This window comes from Anthonomus grandis, chromosome 6 (assembly GCF_022605725.1).
Source record: "Anthonomus grandis grandis chromosome 6, icAntGran1.3, whole genome shotgun sequence".
Lineage (NCBI taxonomy): Eukaryota > Metazoa > Arthropoda > Insecta > Coleoptera > Curculionidae > Anthonomus > Anthonomus grandis.
Window position 1 is genome coordinate 22617446 of NC_065551.1, and position 21754 is coordinate 22639199.

At 30.0% G+C, this 21754-nt stretch overlaps 1 protein-coding gene across 1 annotated transcript in view; it reads right to left on the bottom strand.

Annotated features, from left to right (window-relative positions):
• The window catches only part of LOC126737461 (protein O-mannosyl-transferase Tmtc3-like), a 130208-nt gene extending 108874 nt beyond the window's left edge, over positions 1–21334 (bottom strand). Inside the window, exon 1 of the mRNA XM_050442372.1 lies at positions 20857–21334. Within this exon, the coding sequence (XP_050298329.1) occupies positions 20857–21042 (186 nt within the window). The 5' untranslated portion in view covers positions 21043–21334. The remainder of the gene's footprint in view (positions 1–20856) is intronic.
• Positions 21335–21754: the final 420 nt, after the last annotated feature.

The following is a 21754-nucleotide window of genomic DNA, read 5'->3' on the forward strand; positions in this document are numbered from 1 at the left end:
AACCCCATCGAAAATGTGTGGGCTGAAATGGTGAATTCTTGGGATACTTTTAATCAAGGCCAAATTAGATCGAAGGAACCGTTACTCCATGCTCAAAGAGTTTGGGAATCTTTCAGAGGGAGACCCGATTTTAGTAATTACGCGGGATCAATGCGGAAAAGGCTGCAACAATGCATTGACATACAATAGTGCAAATACAGTAAAAGTTGCAAAATTTTTAATAGATCAAAAAATAAACCATTTCGTAAATATTTAGGTTATTTTATGTACTTTAAATTGTTGCTTAGCTTTAAGTTGCAGCGAGTATGGAAATCAATCTAATCTCAAAAGGCAAAGTATTCAGATTACAGGAAAACCAATGGCAACAGCAGGCCAGTATCGACAATGCGCATACGTAAAAAGTTAATCCTTGAGCACCGCGTACGTGACTAATGACAAAGACAGACACTTTGTAAAATCACGTTAGAGAAAGAGAGAGAACAAGAACCTTATTCCAGAAAATTAATTAAAATTCAAAGCGAAGAACGGCTAATGCCATCTAGGAGTTCTTATTATTTTTACAATGCCATTAATCCACTTTATGATGACGCGATTAGTACTATTCATACAATATTAAATTATTACATTATAATAACAAAGAAAAAAAAAAGAAAAGTTATAATTTATAGAGTTTTAAGGCTAAAGACTAACTAAACTAAGGCTTTGTTGCGACCTAATCTTACATACATGAAGTAAAGTATAGTTTAATTATTTATTAAAATATTAGTTTACTACTTTTGACTTGCTCTCGTGAAAGGAAAGAAAAAAGATGTAAATAAGTTGCACTAAATGAGACTCTTAAACATAAAAAGTACGACATAAGTCCTGTTATTCTAAATTATAAATTACACTATTGTATATATCTGGTACCTGGCTACCACGGGTGAGAATTTTGGAAAATAGCAATAGCACAGATTTACAGAATACAGAATACAGATGCGAAATTGATCGAAAATACGCGTGCGAGCGCCATACTTCAGACACGCCTCCTGGGTGATGGATTTCCATCACCCGCCTAGTACGGGGGCAAGGGGTTTAATTTGCTGCAAGCCTCCGCGCCGCGTGATTCTAATTTTCTTTGCGTAGCACGCGTGTTTATGATTAATAATTAAATTGAAATAATATATTTGTATTTTTTTTGAATATTTTTTTAGTATTATTTTTGTTGAAATAGGGGGGTATAAGTATATATATCTTTATTGTTCCAGCCACAGTGGTGGAGGAACGACGTTATTTAGATTTCCAAAAGATGAGTTAATAAGTTAATATTTCGAGATAATGAAAAGCATTAATTTTACTCACTCATGTGATAACTTTCCTTTCCAGTATTCAATAAAATTATTTATACGACTTAAAATATTTTATACTTTAAAATTCGCCAACAGAGATTTATCATCTGCCAAAAAATTAGATAAAACTAAAAGAAAATTAAAAATTTTGTTTCATCTTTAATGTTTTATTAAATAAGATCCTTAAATCTGTTAAATGATATAAAAATGTACTCAAGAACCCTTACATTCTGTTTTATTTAAGCCTATTTCTATTTTGACATTATAAATGCGTTATAATATCTCAGCCAAAGTATAGTGCAGAACATCTATCCCTACAAAAAAAAAACTTAAAAATGCATTGGTGCGGCCAGTCCAAACCATCCTTTTCAAGGGCATCGAATATCGGGAGCTTATATCCGCGATCTTTCGCATCTGGTATTCTGTAAATCTATGGCAATAGCTCATACAAAACTTTAAAAAAAAAAATTTAATTTCTCTCTGGTATCCAGCACATTTCTTTTAGATGGTTAAAAAGTTTTTTGTTATTTCTTTCCAGGTATTAGGATTAGTTTTCCATTATACACTAACTTTTATACTTTTGGATTATTTCTTCTTTTTCTAATTTCTTCTTCTAATTTCTTTCAGAATGTTTTTTTCTTCTGAATCGCAAGCACACTTATTGTATTTGTTATTTTTTAATTAGATTCAAAATCAAATTTTAATTTGTACTAGTCTGATTCTTATCAGTCTGAAAATCCTTAAAGTCTGGAAGTTATTTTTAATACATTTAGGCGCTTAAATAAATGAGTTTAAATATGTCTTCCAGGCATTTAAAGACACTTTTTATACCTTTGTGCTATAAAATCGATAACATTGTTTTACAGATATTTTTGTTCCTATATAATATCTCAGCTTTCGCTCTACACATATTAAAGCAGTAAATTATCTATTAGGTGACCTACATAAGCTGAATTTTCTATATCAAAAATCAATACTTAACTCCCTAATTTTGTCTACTTCTTTATTTAAGAAAAATTAAATTTCTTATATTCGAGCAATAGTATATAACCGAAAAGTCCATGTTTAATTATATTGCTAAATTTATTTATTCATATAATTTTTTTTTGTTAGCATAATTTAATATATATATATATACACATATATACATATTTTAATACTATAGTTCTTAGAAATGTATTAATGGAAAAGAAAAACTAAATAAAGTATTTCTTTATATGCTAAAAGCTAAATAATTGGAAGCAAATCTATGAATATTTCATTATAAAAAAATGCCTTTCAAGCACAAAGCTACTAAAACAGTCGTATAACAAATCGTTCAAATAATGACATTTATATAAAATAATTTGACCTATTATGATAAACACATATTTAGGTAAATTTAGTACGTAATATGTTAATTTACAAAAATACTTTTCCGGCAAAGTTAACGTTCCCCATATATATACATACAATAATTGCCTTATCCATGGTGCAAAGTAAAACCCCATTTGCATGACTAATGGCGTTCACTTTATCGCACGAGAAGGGCCTGTTATGTTTAGGTGAATTTAGTATTGATGCAGCTAACCTGTAAACCTGGTTACTATATTCCCATATCATTTGCTGATATAATGCGATACATTATGTGCATGCTAATGGAGTTAAGTAAGTCAGATGACGACGTGCTTGTTTCAGTTTTGACGATAAATAGGTTTTCGTTTAAAATTCCAAACGCGTATCTTTCAAAATGAGATTTTGACAGAGAATCGGAGGTGCACCAGTTGCTATATGAGCTGAGCAACTGTGCTGGATTTTTATAGAGTTTTTCGACGCGTTTAATATGCAGTGTGCTATAAAATTACTTTAAAATAATGAAATTTCATATTTTGGATGTGGAAATATGGTAAAAAGTATAATTTAAATATTGGTTTTTTAATTTTATTGTTGATGTTTTTGTCAAATATCAATATAAAATTTTAATGGTCTCGTTAGATTTTTTTGATGACGGTCTTTAGACGTCTTAGAATTTTTAGATAAAATAAATGTTGTTTTTAATGATCCTAATCAAAAAGAAAAGAACTTAGACAAAACATCGGACTAAATATTTGTTGCCTTAAATTGACCAAAAAAAATTGAATTCTTCCAATTGATTGGAGAATAAAATGAGAAAAATAAACCTTTGTTTTGGATAGAATAGTGCCCACCTTTCTTCTAACTATTTATAGAGATACTTGTTATATTGCTTTTTAATAAAAATCGTTATTTCTAATTTCACTAAGTAAAGTATTTTAAATGAATTTCAGATTCAAGAATTGCATTTTTTTTACTGTTTAAAATTTTTATTTTAAGAAAAATGTTATAAGAAAAAAATTTTAACAAACATATAAAAAAAATATATATTAAAAGCTAAAAAAGTAAACTAAGAAAAATAAATTAATCAAATGAGGAAAAAAAAATAATAATTATTATCAAAATACTGGAACGGCTCAAATTGGCCACCATAGTTCATGTTATGCAAAAGATTAAATTAAAATTATAAGTAAGATAAGATACTATATATTGCTTTTTTTTCTGTTCGTATGAAAAAAGAGCTATTTAAACATTTTGGCAAAAAACAGTAAGTTGTTTTGGAGAAATATTTAAATAAGATGAAAAACTTATAATAGTGAATTTCCACTTGACTCTATCAGTACTGCTGATGCAAATGCCTACTTTTTGAGTGTACTTAAGAAATTAAATATATGTGATCAAAAATAGCTTTCTATAATACAAATAAACTTAAGGATAATATGCACTGTCCGCTTAGTACAGAGAATATTTATTTCATTAAATCTAATACTTCTGGCCATAACGATTTGACGTTTTTTACGACAAAATTTAGTATTCCTGATATTCTAGCTCATTTGACATATATAGTTAATTCTTGACTTGAAGCTAGGAATTTTTCGGAGGCCTGGAATTCTTCGTATTCCAAAGGCCAGAAAACTTACTGCTGTGATTGAACTTCATCCTATAAGCCCCTTGCTTGTCCTATCTAAAATTCTCGAAAAAACTATGCAGACACAAATACTAAATTATCTAAAACTTAATAACATACTTCCAGTTAATCAGTCAGACTTTAGGCCATTATTGGACAAAAGCATTCCGGCTCTTCTAGTCTCTCTGCACTACTCTAGGGCTTTTAATCTGATAGACGATGTTTTACTGTATGCTAAACTAAAATATCTGGGCTTTGCTCAAATGTCTGTCTTCTTTTTCAGGTACTATCATATCATCAGGTACTATATCTATATATCCCGATAGACAACAGCGCGTACAAAGTGGTAACAATTTTTCTTCTCTGGTAACCTAAACAGTAATATCTGTACCACGACTTTCTATAATAGTAAAAGTACTATCGTCCGCGAACAGTATATACCTAGCAGGCCAGCACATTGGTAAGACATTTATATATGAACCTTCTAATACACCAACGTTAATTGAGCCTAGTCAATGTCAATAATGTTTTGTAGTTAACAATATTGATACAAATGACATTAAATCCGCACTTATATCTATGGATCGTAAAAAGAGGCCTGGCCCAGACGGTTTTCCTTCATTTTTTTTGAAGTCTTGTCCTAGCTTGTGCGAGCCTTCGCATATTTTGTATAATCAATGTTTATCCGGCGGCATTTTTCCTCATATTTGGGAAACAGCTCAAATTGTGCCAGTATTTAAATCTGGAAAAAAACTTATGTACGGAATTACAGGCCTATTTCCCTACTTAGTCACTTTGGTAAAATTTTTGAATCTTTGCTGTTAAAACAATTATTCTTTAAGGTCAAAGAAGCTATTCATGTTAACCAACATGGCTTTTTCCAAAAAAGATCGGTAATAACCAACTTAATACCATTTATTTGGAGTGTAAACGAAAGTATGGATAGTGATCTGGAAACTTGTGCCGTGTACACCGACTTTTCCAAGGCTTTTGATAAGGTACATCATCCTACACTTTTCGTGAAGTTAGAGAATTTCGGTGTGAACGGGTCCCTACTCAAACTCATTAAAAGTTATCTAACAAATCGCTCTCAGTACGTTGTCATAAAATGGAGTAAAGTCTTATTGTACAACCGTAACTTCAGGAGTACCGCAAGATTCTCATTTGGGACTGATTTTGTTCTCAATTTTTTAAAATGATATTGGTAAATGTTTCTCTAGCTGTAGATATCTTGCATATGCAGATGACCTAAAAATCTTTACAACAATTAAGAAGGTATCAGATTTTCGTGCCCTGCAATCTGATCTTGCAAATTTTGAAAGGTACTGTACCTTAAATAAATTATTCATTAATCCAGAAAAATGTCATTCTATACTTTTTAGCAGAAAACCATCTCAGACACAAAACAAATGTGATATCTATCTCGGGGGCACTATCTTGAAGTATGTGGAGTTTATTAAGGATTTAGGTGTGACGTTGGATTCCAGACTGCTCTTTGACGTTCATATAGAAAACATTGTTCAGAAAGCTCTAAAAAATCTAGGTTTTATATTTTGAATTACAAAGGGTTTTAGCAATCATATTTAATATTATTATATTATGCGTTCGTTAAACCTACTATAGAATATGCGACAGTGGCTTGGAATCCGATGTATCACAAATATATTGAAAGAGTTCAACGCAAGTTTGTAAATATAGTAAATTTTCGCTTTAATAGACAAAGAAATTTTTTTACTTACTATGATAACTTAAAATTTTATGGTATGAAGCCCTTAGAGAGTCGTAGAAACAATTTTGATTTAATATTGATTTATAAAATTAGTAATAATTTAATAGACTGCCCTTTCTGTCTGGACAATTTACATATCAACGTTAATCCTTATATTTTGCGTAATAGGTCGACCTTGTCTTTTGTCTAACTCTCCATTGTTCAGATGCGCCCGTAGTTTTAATAATTTTCAAGAAACTAATTTGAATAATGATATATTTTTCTCCAGTATGGCTTCATTCAAGCGATACTTAAAAAATTCTACCTGATTTCGCAAAGAACGATAAATATTGTCCTTTTTTCCCTATCGTCATTACTCATATGTATATATGCTTCTTTATTGTTTACAAGAGATACTATTAAATAAGTTAGTTAGGTTTATATTGCTTGGTGTATTTGTTAGGTTTGGTGAAAATGTAATGTTTGGCAAAGCGCTTACTTGTATTTGAATTCATAAGATACTTTGTGCTTTCCTGTTATTGGATTGCTTAGTCCATCTGTAGGAGAGCCTTGTACTTAAATAAATAAATAAATAAATAAAAATCAAAAATAAAATGGGTTTCAAATTGAGCCCTATGGCACTCCCACCTTCAACACACCCCCTGAGGATGATATCCCTCCCACCCACACTCTCTGCGTACATTTACCAAGATAGATAGTAAGATAGTAATATATATTTAGGCTTTTAGTAGAATAAGTAATAGAAGGTGGTGTTGGACACAATTGAAAGCCCTTATAAGGTCACAAAAAAGTGCAAGAGCATTTATACATAGTTTTTGTTCACTGTTACCATAATAAAAAGTTGTGCTGCAGCATGGAAAAAGGGCAATTAAATCTGATTTTTTCACAAGTAAATATCGATACTTTCATAACATCACATTATGAGAAGCCATCTTCATAAACGTAGAATAGGGGATCTTAGAAATAATATACCTAAATAAAAACTTAAATGTGTGTGGGAAATACGAGTATAAGTGAAATAAGAATATATTTCTAAATCTAACTGTTTTTCAGAAAATACTTAACTATTAGAATATAAAAAAAAAGAAAACTGAAGTTTTGTCCATGAATTTAATAACAAGACTTATTTTATTATTGTCTTGGCAAAAAAATGGCATAATGCCTATGTGCACCTATCAATAGTTATTACGTATTTTTAATAAAGATGTAGGTAGATCGGTTTCCAGTATATCAATACTGTCCTTTTGACGAAGTCAATACCCTATATTATATTATCTGACGTAATATAAAATACGTGATGTAAAGCTAATATTTGTTTATTATAATAAAATCATGCAAAATGTTGAAATTTTGTATATTAAAACATGAATTATTAGGAAATCTATTAAATATTTAATTTATATAAAAATTCTTATTATTAGGGAGGTATCTTTACTCATAAAGTGTGTTAAAAAACACAGAAATAGTTCATAAATGGTAATTACTTATATTTAAAGCATACTCTATTATTAATTAATAATAATCATGTAAATATATTTTGACGACGTCACTGGTAGTGATTATGTGTGTCGATGGCATCAAGAATGGGATCGAGCGCGTTGCCGTGTCATTACACTTTTCTTTAAAATATATTATCTGCATTCGTTTAACGTTGAATATCAACTTCATTAAAGCGTATCTTATCAAAATTTATTTGAAAAAAATGTTTGATATTTTATTAAGGAAGAGCAGTAGTATTGTATCAATTTGTATACTATTATAAAGTGTTTTTTCCAATTTTTACATAGGCATTTGGCATCATTGCATCAGAGATGGAAGCAAACATGCAAATATGCTACTTCTAGCCTTTCAGTATTCTAAGCTTGTGGTTCTCTGCGTTTAACAAACTCCTTGATTTGTCTAGTTGTATTTTTCTCGAGACCCGAGACAAATATCCCTGAATGCCTTTTTGCTACTCGCAGCTCACATGCACCCCTTGCTCCCTTGATAAACTCAGGTCTGTTCCTTACAGCCTCTTTGCTATGTCTGGAGTTTCCATCAACTGAAGCCGATTTTTTGTCACCAATCTTTCTATTGGACCTCCTGCTTCTAACGGTCTGCCAGGCTAAGTCCTCATTTTCCGCCGATTTATTGTTATCTGCTACATTACGCTAGGCTTCTTCGTCGGCACGCTCCGGAATTTTCGCATCTTGAGAAGCGTTTTCCACTTTTTTGGCCTCTGTTCTAGTATTACTTGTTTTTTTGATCGATAACAATTTTGTCAATAGTGTCTAGATTATTTGACATTTTCAGTTGATTAGGCCTACTTTCGACCATTGGACTTTCAGAATATAGGGTTTCGATAATGACAGTCTCATCGTATTTCAAATTATTGACATCAATCAGTTAATTCTTATTTTTTGGAAGCTTGTCGTCATCGGTGTTCAACACTGCTGCACTGACTTTCCGAGTCCATGGCTTTCTTTTGGCAATTATTTGCTGTTAGTAGTTTTTCTTTAGTACTCGATCATTGCTAGAGCCTTATTTTTCTCGATCAGTTCCTTCACAACAACACGAAACGTGAGCTTTTTTTGTACCTTACTATTTTGGTACGTCTAGATTTAAAGTTAAGTAGTGATCGGCACAATCTTGATATAGAAGTCTGAAATTATCCAAAATACTGACACTATTTGCCCAATCTCTGCTCGCACACTCTTTGTAGTACTTTCCTCACCTCAAAGCCTTATTTTACAACAAAAATAAGGCTTTTTTGTAGTCACTTTGTAGAAATAAATAAATTAAAACTATAACTTATTTATTTCTTAATTTAAGTATAGTAAAACTATTTAATAATATTCAAAAATTAGATGCATACAAAGTTTGGCAATATTGAAAAATCTAAAAATGTCCTAACAGGGATAACGATCTAATCCTTTGCCAAATTCTATAGTTTAGTTAGTTTATAAACTTTGTTCAGCCATGCTTCATTGAATTTTCCAGACTAATAATTACATCTTTAATAATAGGGAAACTTGTAAGTAGTTTCAGCTTAGTTTTACCCTTCTCTAAAAGATGCTAGCGTCGTTAGCAAAACACGTATCGAGAATAAAATAAATATTTTTGATTAGTGATAAAACTAATTCATGAGTTGGGTATCGCCCCAAAGTTATTATTATTAAAGATTTATATATAGGAAATTTTCTATAATTTTCTTAGTGCCCACTAAACTTTGTATCTAATTACCAATTTTCTGGTGTATGTAAAATATTACAAGTAGGTAAAATAAATTATTGGAGTTTTTCTCTGTTTAAATATTTTTTTAGTGAATGAATTACTCTCTTGATTAAGTAAACGTTATCTTTTTCTTGAATATTTTGCTAAATTACATGAAAAACTATAAGTTAGTTCCGTTGTGAGATATATTTGATTAATATAAATACACAAAAAGCATTACAATTCAATAAAATAAAAGCAGAAAAAACAAATTTATCTATATCCAAAAAAGTGATTTTGTTGAAGAAGTCCATTTTGGAAGTAGTAACTAATTTTTAGTTAAACTATACTTTTTCAATCGCATTTAAAAATAAAATAACTGCCAATATGTCATGCCATCAGAGACAATTAATTTAATTTACAACCTTAACCGGGAAATTATCGAATTATTTACCTAATAAATTTTTCATTATTATTCAGGGCAGAGCGATAAATACTAAGAAATGTGGCATTTAGCGCTGCTAGATTAATATCAGTGCGGAGCCATAAATAACGTAGTAAACGTAGGGTTAAAGGGGTGCGTATTGCATTGTTACGACGTGCAAACTTACAGGGAAATTTAGACTAAGATCCTAATGATTATTTTGATTTATTAATGCAAATTTCGTAAATTTATTAAGGTCTTAATTACAGTTTAAAATTCATAAATAATACATGATGTATCTTTATCTCATTTACTGCAAATACGTTTTTTTTAAATGCAAAATTGTATAGGAAAAGCTTTACTGGCTCAACATTTTGAACCCAATATGTGCCCTTTGGGCACTAAATTGCATTTTATACGTTATTTACCAAATGTTAATAAAAAGCGGTTTTTATTCCGCCATATAAAAAAGAGCTTGTAAATACATTTATTTGCCTTTTACCTTTGATTGAAAAATTCATTTAACATTCAGCAAACATTTGAAATTACATATGGCGATTATTGAACTATTTTAATCTATTTTTTACCTAATTTTAGAATGTAGCAAGCACATCCAAATTTTAGAAGTACCCCTAGTACAAATCCAGGATTTAGTAGCTCATTTTTATGAAAGAAAGTTGTACTACAAAAACATACGTGTTTCGTTTGAATAAACAAACTAAATAAGCAAGACAAAAAGTAAAAAAACACGATAAAATCACTGTTTAGATGATATTTAAGGTCCTAAGTAGCGTAGACTGACAAGAAAGAAGGCGAAGTTGAAGTGGAATTGTACGTGTTCCGTATGCGGTTGGGCACGGCAAAAACAAGAGCCGGAGGACCTTTGGGGGAGGAAATGAGATAATTTATTAATGGCGGCGATGAGAAGGATGGTAAGCGGAAGTGCCGATAATTGTTCGAATGGCTTAGAGGACGGTCTGCAAGGGTTTGTTGATAAAACTTTAAAAATGAAAAGCATTATTATCTCTCTTTGTTTTTTTATATACACGTCGGGTTCACATAGGTCTTGAGTGCGCCACAAATTAAAAAGAGGATAATATCGTTTCTCTACTAAATTTCAAAGCGATCGGATACGATCGGAATCGAGCTATGTCGCGTGCGCAAAATTTCATTTTCATTATTAAGAATATTACAAACAGAAAGATTGATAAGTTTGATGTTAAGTGGTTAAGATTCTAATCTGAAACACCATTTAAAATATTGTATATAATCATTTTATTATATAGGGTGTCCGTACAAAACTGTAAAAGGATACTATAGACCAAAATATTATGTAGATCGACCCAAACATAGCTTAGTACAAAGGTTGATTATGAAGAGTTAATGTTTCAAAAGCATTTTGGCATAAAACTCGGTACAGAAAGGTTCTTTAATCTAAGAAACAGGCGTGTGTTGTTTTTTTATAGCAACAATTTTTACAGCTTACAGCTGTAACTATATCGGTAACTAACTTATCATTGTTTTTTGTGCTGTATACAATAACTGACCGAAAAATCTTAATTTCTCATTTATGCGCAACAAAAGAGGTCCACTTATTCGAAGTTAAAAAAGTTAAAGATATTTGTTTTTAAAATTTCCAAAGCATTATGATGATAAAAAAATTCTATAATATAATAATCAACGTGCTTTATGTAATGTCTACGTAGTGTTGCTATGGTTTCAAATGTTTGTCATAACTTAGAATAATAACAGGGTTTTTGGTAGTTTTGCTCTAAATATGGGCCGACATAGTGGAGCTCCTAAAACTGTACGTCCAGCTGAATTTAAAGAACATATTTTAAATGCTGTCATTGAAAATCCCATAGTTATGGTAAGGAATGCAGCCTAAAAATTTTAAGTTTTAAGATGTAGAGCAAATACGATTTTTTTAAAGCAACTGTTTCTCGGAATTGTAAAATTTTATACATGGCTCTTAACAAATTTTAACCACGACAGTGGATTTACGTCATTCCTTGCATAATTTTCACATTTATGCAGAGGAAAATCTTCATACAAAAAGACAAACCCACCACCAGTACAAATTCTGCTGGAAGATCTTCCATTACAAATATACTATATGTCAACAAAGAAAGTGTGTCAATTCAAATTGGGAAAATATAAGTACAATGAAATAATAAAAATTCTAGATAGACTATGCTGCTACAACATAAACAAATTTAAACTATTTATAAGGGCTTATTAATAAAGAATGTAACTTATTTATAGGTATAAGGTAAGGCTTCCATGGATTATGTTGGAGAACTTGCCAGTCTTGTGGTGGATAAATTGAATTACATTAAAATGGTATAGCCTGAAGTCGTATCACCAGGGTGATGTAAAGATAGTAAGTAGTCAATGGGTTGAATTACATTTAAACAGATAAAGCAAAATGTATATGTTTTAGTATTTTTGACGCTCATCAATATGGAGCTAAAGAAAATGAAAATGCATATTGTGCGTTGTTTGTTAGAAGAATTTCCATGTCAATGCAAACACTTATTAAAAAAATCTAAAAGGATAAACACAAAGGAAGCACAAATTGCGAAAATTAATTTATAAACTTTATCAAATTAGAAATTGTATGGCAACTAAAATGTTAAAACTGCTATACTTTGCGTTGACTAAATCAATAATTAGATATGGTTTGACAGCATGGGGTCGAACTTATTCAATAACAAATTTTAATACATATTCTTAATATTACCCAAAGATATCTGATAAAATTTAAGCAAAATGATAGATATTTAACTAAACTTTTCTCATTCCAAGAAACTCAAATTATAATTAAACAACGATTATGTGTTAAAGCAGTTCTTTTATTAGTATATAAACATCCTGGCTTAAGACAACAATATACATTAAACTATCCTACAAGAAGCACATCTGCGGAGTCTATAAATATCGCCTTCCTGACCAAAATGAAATACCAAAGATTTAGAACATATATTGGCTCTAAATTTTATAAAGATATAAGACGTATCCACACAAGAATTTAATTAGAAAATGTTACTATTTCTGGGTCAAAACTTCGAGATATTTGCTAACATCTTAGACAGGTCAGAAAGCATTTCATATTTATACTAAGTAAGTTAAGTGTGTAAGTCATAAATTGTTAATAGACAAGTTTTGCATTATTGTGAAACGAAAAATTGTGATGGATATGCGCTTGCTGTAAAATTTTACAAACACACACAGATGTCAATCTAGATGTATAACTATTATTTGTATAATTTGCTAATATATCTCTTTATCGGTAATATATTACCATTAATATATTATTATTATTATATTATATCCCAGAAATATATCTATACCGTATATATAAAGAGTGATTATATACTCAGCTTCCACGAAGGGTTTTTATCTCTAGCTTAGCAACTCTAATTGCCTAGATAGATCATTTTGTGTAGCAAAATAACTTCAGCAATAGTAACCCTCTTTCTCAGGTAGAGCAAGCATTTTTACCTCGAAAGCTGCCGATGGAGCTATAGAGAGCAAAAATGTAAATAACCCGTGAGCTCTAAGCTCTTGGCCTTAAGCCATGAAACCAAAAAAAAAAAGAAATCCTAAAGGAGAGGATTTCTTTATACTTACTTAGTAGCCCTCTTCCAATAAATCAGTTGCTCAATCACATGTACAGTGAGACAATGTTCTTCTGAGGTGTTTTAAAACGACGCATTTACGATACGTCAGTGAAAACTAAAGGTGACTTCTTGGTGACTCTTCGACAAAGAATTTTCCACTATAGCCAGGAAATGAAAAATACCATCCCAATGCTTTGGAGCATCTAGCAAGGATAAGTGCATCGAGCTCGAGAGTGAAACAGGCAAGATGGTGCTCACTTATACACGCACACTACAAATATTGCATTGCAACTTTTAAAAACAAATATCTCGAAAACTATTTACTTTAGACAGATCTAACAACTGTACTTTTTTTTGTTTTGGAAGGACGAGAAAATAGGATAGTACAAACAATTTATGATTTAAGTTATTTATCAAAATAGTACGTTTAAGTGGCGCCCTCTAGAAATTTGGCCATAAAAGGTAACAAAACCTGGTTTTTCATAATAAAAAATCTTTCTAAATCGAGTTTTATTCTTAACCAATAATGAAAAATAAGAAATAAAATTAGAACTTTGACTATCTTGCAAGCTAGCAACTATTGGATTTCCCAACCCTTCGCAAACACTCTGAATATATTTATTTTAGCAAACTCAATGATGAAAAATTAAATATCAAAATGACTGACAATTTAGATTTATCTGTTATCCCAATAGAAACTATATAAATGTACTTAAAAAGAAAGATTTGCTAAATTTATTAGATTATGTTCTACCAATTTACGCCTTAAGACCAATGTTGGACTCGATGTTAATAAGGTACCTTTAGTAGATTTCTCTAATTATGATCATTTTGTATATAAGCGTGTTCATCTAATTTGTAAAGTTTTTCTAAATAAGTAGGGTTACCGTACTTATTAGCTGGTACTTCACCTTATTATGGTCGAGATAATTATATAAAATTTATTTACCTAATCACAATTCTTTGGAAATCAGTTTTTTTCCAATTTACGAATGATCTTATATGCTGATTTCTTTTCAAAATAAATACTAGTTAGGACGAGCAAAAAGATTTTAGTTATAAGAAAACGATTTTAAAAATATTTGTTTTTGTTGGCAAAAATAGGTTGGAATATAAGACAGTGAGCAAAACATAATTTTTTTTTAAAGTAAGCTGACAATAGTAGATTTAAAAAAATTTGGATAAGAAAAATTGGATTTTTCCAAGTAGTTAAGGTAACCTTTTCTTTATTATAGGCACCAGCATAAACAAAATTACCAAAAAAATTAAATATCTTATAAAATTAAAGCATTTGTCTCAATTACCGAAAAAAAAATACAAATGATTTTAACTGCCTAAAATAACTTGTTTATGTAATTTTAAAAATTTTTTCAGACAGTTAAGGTAACTTTTTCTTGATTTTAGATAATGTAGAGAAACCATCATTTATTTTTGAAAAAAGTAAACAAATATTTTTAATAAAAACAAAAACTTGAAGGTACAGGCAACAAATTTTGTATCATTGCTCCCCCTATCTCCCGATTTAAAGAATCATGAGGCTTTAAAAAGCATATCATAAGTTAAAAGTTTTAAATCCATAAAATACTTTAAAACCTCCTATACTAAGTTGAAATTTTAATATTGACAATTTTTGTACTTTTATTGTACCACCAATAACGACTTACCTGATGTCTCATTCTAGCCTACATTTCGTAATTCCATCTATCAATTAAATTACAAGACTGTTACCCTTATCGAAAATTATTAGTCAATTTACTGGCAAGTAACCGAATTTTAAAAACATTTTTACGATTAAATAAATAGGAATTATTGTTTGTTCTCTTTTTTGCTTCTTGTTTCTTTGTTCGTGACCAATTCCTTTTAGCATCTTCTTAATATAAAGAATAATCAAGTGACTGAAGATTATGTGTTCTTCGATTGGTTCGATTTTCCCAGTCCAGGTATAACTGAAGTCAAACAATTAGTAACTAATACTACATTAGACTTTACCATTAGCAATTATATCTAAATAAGAAAATTGAAAAGGTAGTAAAACACTATCTTCACGCTTAGTAACCTGAAGTCAGGCAGCATCATCCCTAGTATCTTTAACTGCATGAATAACACCATAGCGCAGAGTTTAAATATCCTAACCACATTCCCAGCTACCACCAGCTTTAACTCTAATACCACAGTATTAACTTCATTTGCTTTGCCGTCAAGTATCTGACTGAGAAAGTCATCTAACACCAAAATTTCACATATTAAACGTATTCAACTTAATTATTAGTAACCTACACATAATCCCCTGACGCCTAAAGTTTAGCCCTCAACAAAACTTTGAGCCGATAATATGCGAGTCAGCAATTTACACCTGTCATCAATTTTCCGCTTCGGTTGTTTCCCGCTTGAAGAGTTAGCGATAAGAGCTTATCGCTGCCGGTGGGTGTACCGTACTCAACAACGCTTCTATCTCTAGATTAAATATTATATAGAGCACATGCGGCAATGAATCGATTTTGTGCCGGCGGCAACGTTCTATGACTGTTTTATCAAAGTAAAATTTGCACTGCCCAATTACCAAAGGTATACCCGAAACTTTGTGCTGTGAACTGGAATTGTAGCCATATAATTTAGTGCCGTCAGTAAATTCTAGATAAGTTTCTCGAAGTAGCTTTAATATTTTCTTCGAATTTGTATTAATATGATTTTTTATAGATTTTTTTTGAGATTTACTTGATTAACATTGATTTAACAGCAATGAATACTGCAAGACGAATAATTTAAGCAAATATTAAAATTTAAAATACGTTTTAATCAAATGACTTTTACTTTTATATTAATCCACTATAAACTGAATAAAATTAGTAACACTCTGTTGGGCGCCAAAAAGTTGCATTCTATATACTCGCAATCTACTTAAATATTTATTACTTTACAAAAACTACATTACTTGCTAAAAACATGCTTATAAGTCTTGCAGCCAACTTACTTCATCCTTTCATTATTTAATATTTAAGAACTTCCCTTGACATACATTTATGCAATGCTTTCCATTTACCTAGATTATAATATCACCTACTCCAGACAGTTCTAAAATCATAATTTTAACATAAGCAAATTTAATATACATCCCTAAATTATTATAAAATATTATTAAATAAAATTAGCTGCTATAGCAAATGCAAGCCTTTCAAAACTCTATGTTATTATTACCCTAAAACATCAGCCTGACTGTATCGCTCAAGTGCATTCATTACATTTTAAGCCGGTAAATAAATCAGGGCATGACAAAGACACATGGAGACATATTTGTATATATCTAACCGTGAACAAGGGTCTGTAACTTGCGACAACCCCAATTTTATTCCAACACCACAGAGTTTACAGAGACTCGCATTTGCTTATAAGCGGAAATGTTGTTCTTCGTTAATTGGATGGCTTGCCTTGAGTGACATTTTACCTAAAAGAAATCTTATTATTTTGAGGTTTTATTATAGAATGATGTTAAGAAGAGAAAAAGTAAAAGAAAGAAATTCCATTCTCTAACCCCTACTTTAGACCTAATGCAGATATTGACATCATAATTAATGATTTGAGAGCACGAGCTATTTAAAAATGCATAGTTTCCGACATCATTACCACTGAACCATTCAAACTACAAATCCGACTCCTCTAGTCCGTTTACCCAAAGTTCCAAATTCAAATGAGGTGAAGGGATTTAAATTGCGTTTGCATGTCGCAGGAGTACTAGAGAAACTGCAGACAATGTATTTGGCCTTCTCATTTATCTCCGGATGCATCTCCGCTCCAAGACGTTTTATTATATATTCCAAGATAGTTTCAGCAAAATGTCAACAAGTTTATTGCATTATTTAAAAATCTGCTTATTTTGGTAAAGAGTAATTTTACTTTGATGTAACGCAAATGGTTGGGAAATCTCATTGATAAGAAAAGTTAGATAGTTCGGCATGAAACTTAGTTTATGTTTACGCAAATGCCATATTTTAGTAGTTTGATCATTCGAAATTTAAGTTAAATTAAGTATTTCCAGCCTTAACTGTATAACCTGCTTGGAATTTAGACTGAGGGAATTCTCATTAACATATGATGATCATTTTATTAAAAATCGTTAATTGTTTACTAAAAGGGGCATTGAAGGACACTAAATCCATGATGTTGTGGTTTATTATTTTTGTCCACTGACTAAAATTCAGGCAATACTGATTTTAAAATTCAATCTTTTATCGCTCGCTACGTGATAATTTTGTTGTGTATAACTTTCTAATGAAGCATACTATTCACTAAATGAACTTTCTGCAATATAAAATGGCTAAATTTATATATAGTAAAGCCTTAGAACCCAAAACTGGAACCGTTTATCAAAATTACGGTATTAAACGATACTAATGGAACTTTGGAAATGGAGTTAAATAAAATGGTTTCGTCAGTTTTTTTACCAGGATAATATTATATCATATACTAATGAAAATATTGTCTTATTTGTGGACAAATTCTAAAACATATGTTTGGCCTCTATTATATTATGTTTTTTTTTTTAACTTATTAGACTGATGAACACGCACAATCCACACAAATAGTGACTCAAACAGAGAGCAATTTATTCGTAAAAATTATGCGGTTTTTTTGGACTTTTATCGAGTCTCTTGAATTTTTAATCGCAAATAATATTTAGACAAACTTTGAAATAAAAAAAAAAGCATTTGGTAAACCTATTAAATACAGGGTGCTACTTATAACTTAAAGGCGGTTTTCCTGGAACGATTTTAAGTCAAAAATTTTATATAAACGTAAGCTCTAAAATGCTCAAAAATCCAATGCATGTCTCATATAGTTTACATTTTTCAATAATTCAATTTCTTAGTTATTCTAATGCCACAACTAGCATATGACAAACCAATGTTTTTAGGTATCCCTATGAAAAAAAATCTAAGCTGTTTAGGTCAGGTGATCTACTGGTAAAAAAATGGTCAAATATTATTATATCCAAACGTTAAATGAAAATTGTTTCTAAAAATATGTCTGCCTGAGGGTTTTCTCGCGGTGAGTGATTCATTGTTATGAGAATTGGTCACTGTATTTCTGGAAAAACGAGTTTTTATGCTGTTTATAATCTCCAGGAAACAATGCCTAAATGATAAAGCGGTTAATCTCTTAAAATTTCTATGTTCCATGCTTTTTTTAGCAAATGTTTAAAAACATAGCAATTTTTCATGTATGGATAACTTTCTCAACTGCTCATGTTATAACTGTTCAAAAAGACTACAACGACGAATGCGTATTAATATTTTTCTATTTGAGAGAGCACCATTATAATACGTTTTTTGGTGCACTCGCCGCGCAATAAAGGAAATAATATATAAGATACTCCCCAAAAATAAATCTTAGGGCAAAATAAAAAGAAAAAAAATTTGTTAACAATTGATTGATAGTTCATTTTTTTTGTCAAATTCTATTAAAAATTCGTTATAGCTGTGCCACTGGTTTTTGAAAAAAAAGTGATTGACCATATAATAAAAGTGTTTATATACTACAATATCTCTTACCAAAATTCGGGTTAATATCTTAAAACATCATTGAAAAATGTACTAAAACTAAAAAGAAAATAAGTCTGGTACACTGTGTCTTCTAAGCATTTTGGGGCTCACCTTTTAATAAACTATTCAACTTAAAATCGGTCCACGAAATAGGCATGCCGCCTTTAAATTATAACGTAACATTAAGCAACGTCCTGTATGTTATACCAATAAAAGCAAAACTTTTACTTATAAAATAAATTACAAAACTGTTAATAAATAAAACAGTAATTCATCCGAATTTTTTGTTACTAGGGTCAAGATCTATTTTTATGGCGATTAGTTCATTGACCACAATTTGGCTGTCGTAATGTAACATTTATTGCAATTCTGGCAAATAATAATATATCAGATACTATGTGTACGAACATAAAGAAATCATTTATAAGTAAAATATTTAAAGTATATTTTATATACAAGTGAATGGAACAGTTGGTAAAAAATTATACAAATAATTTAAGTTTTATGATGGAACCAAGACCTTAATTACAGACAGATGAAACCAATTAACATTTCAGTTAATATTGTTTACATTTTTTCTACTTCCTCATTTATATAAGCCCGTTTATTTAATTAAATACATTTGCATAATATCAGATATGTTGCGGTCTACATTTATTCTTTGCAGTTATAAAAATAAATATATTATTTTATGCAGATTTACATTTATTTTATGCAAATTTATATTTAAGTTTACAAAAAAAGAACTTTGGTGATAAAATCATCCTAAAAACAAGATTAGAGTTGATAGAAAATAGGTAGTTTGAGGGTTAGGCTTTAGAAAAACTAGAACTTCCTAGTTTTTAGTTTGGTTATTTTTTTTTGAGTTTTATAAGTGTTTTTAATATTGACAAACTTTTAAATTTTATGAAAGGATGCAAAAATATTTGTTTTGGTAAAGTAGTTTATTTTTATGCAGATTTACTTTTATTTTGTAAAAATTTTAATTTGTAATTACAAAAAAAGTGAGAATCACGCACAACTCAATAATGAGAATTAAATTCAAAGGCTTTAAACAAACAAGAACTTTCTAGTTTGCATGCTCATATGTATTTTCTATTTTTACATATTTAGTATTTTTAATATATTTACAAACTTTTATATTTTTAGTTAAAAGGATGCAAAACTACTTATTTTGAAAAAGTTATCTAATTTTAATTGCAATAATATTACGATCAATGAGTTTAATATATTTTTAAAATATTAAGATCATCTAATTTCTCAGTTGTTCCAAATATATATTAGAGAATTTTGTCAAAAAAGACCTTTTTTGAGAAGTGGTTTTACAAGCAAGAATATTTAAAGAAAAAATGTAAAATTTTCTAAAAGTCTACTATAAGAATATTCATATTATGATCAAACATTATTATTTTTCCAAATCTTTAAAAATATTATTAAATCTGATATTTTTATTTTAGTATTATATTTTTTTATTATAATGCTTTTTCTAATATACCTCTTTTCTATTTTATTACCTGCCTTGTTTCCTTTTAATACTTAAAGTATATTTGTATTTAATTAAGCCCACGGCAGTATTAAATTACTTGTTAGTGGCATTCGAAGGTGTATTTATTATTCGATCCTAAATTTGAAACATATTTATTTAGTATATTCTGTATAGTACTTCTAGCTAAATTCTCAATCAGAAATCTTAATATTATACATTAACCATTCAGGAAAACTACAATAAAATTAACAAAAAGTTACAATTTTTTAATAGACTGAATGTTAATCTTGTTTCATTGCTTTAGTAAAAAAAATAATATTTGACCTGATTTCATCCTAAAAAATCATTTCTCCTATAAATATAAAGTTAATATTTAAGACGTTTTTCTATAATAATATTATAAGAAAAAATTGCTTGCACTTGATCATGGAATTCCATCACCTTCCCTGGTTAACTTCCACCTTGATATGAATATCATGCATGCTTACTAGACTATAGCTAAAAGCAAACCAATTAGTGTGCATAAAAATTGTGCTAAAAACAATTATAAAATAAAAACATTAATTGATATATCTTACCTTGTGCATGGGTGTACCCCAAAAATCATTAAAAAATAAGTTCGAAATCGGAGTGTGAGGTCTTAGATCTCGATTTTCTTTAATAGCACTAATATCGTCAAACACAAAATCACAATAGCAACTGTTATAGTAGCAAGCAATACAAGTCAGTGCGATGACAGCACCCAGTGCATGATTCAACGTCATCTTGCCCCCTTAAACCACTAATTAAACACTGCCAAACACAAAATTAACACTTAAGCAATAAATCTCAATCGAGGTGTTGGTTACTTAACCTCAAAAACTGCTTGAAAAGTAACCTAATGCGCTTAAAAGCGTTGTCCGCTCATGGCAGCCGGTAAGTTCAACGTTCTGCCGACCACATTTCAGTTAATGCAACTTAGAATATGAAGAAGAAAGCGGTTTTTACGAGATGATGGTGGTTTTATGCACATCGTACATGTAGAAGTGAAAGAATAACGACCTGCCTCTCGTACGTGAAAACCGATACTGAACAGGCTGAAGATTCGAGTCGAGGAGGGTGAACAACTGCTCGTTCGGTCTGCAGAGTCGGCGTTTGCGACGAAGCGTGGGCTGTAGTGCAGGAGCCAATGTATAAAATATATAAAATATTAATTATCGAGGTTTATACATATATATAAGACTTTTATGTATTTATATTTATTTGCGATTGACTATGCAATCGATATACATTTTTATTAATTTAAGATAACTTTTTTTTTTTGTTTAATTGGTGCTGCACAAAGCGCATACAGCCGGTACAATTAACTAAAAAATTATAAAAATCTCAACAATATTCATTCAAAACTAAACACCTTGATGCCATAGTGGTCTATCTAGGCAACCTTAATTAATTGACAAATTAAGTGCAATCGACCAAGATATAAGAATATATATA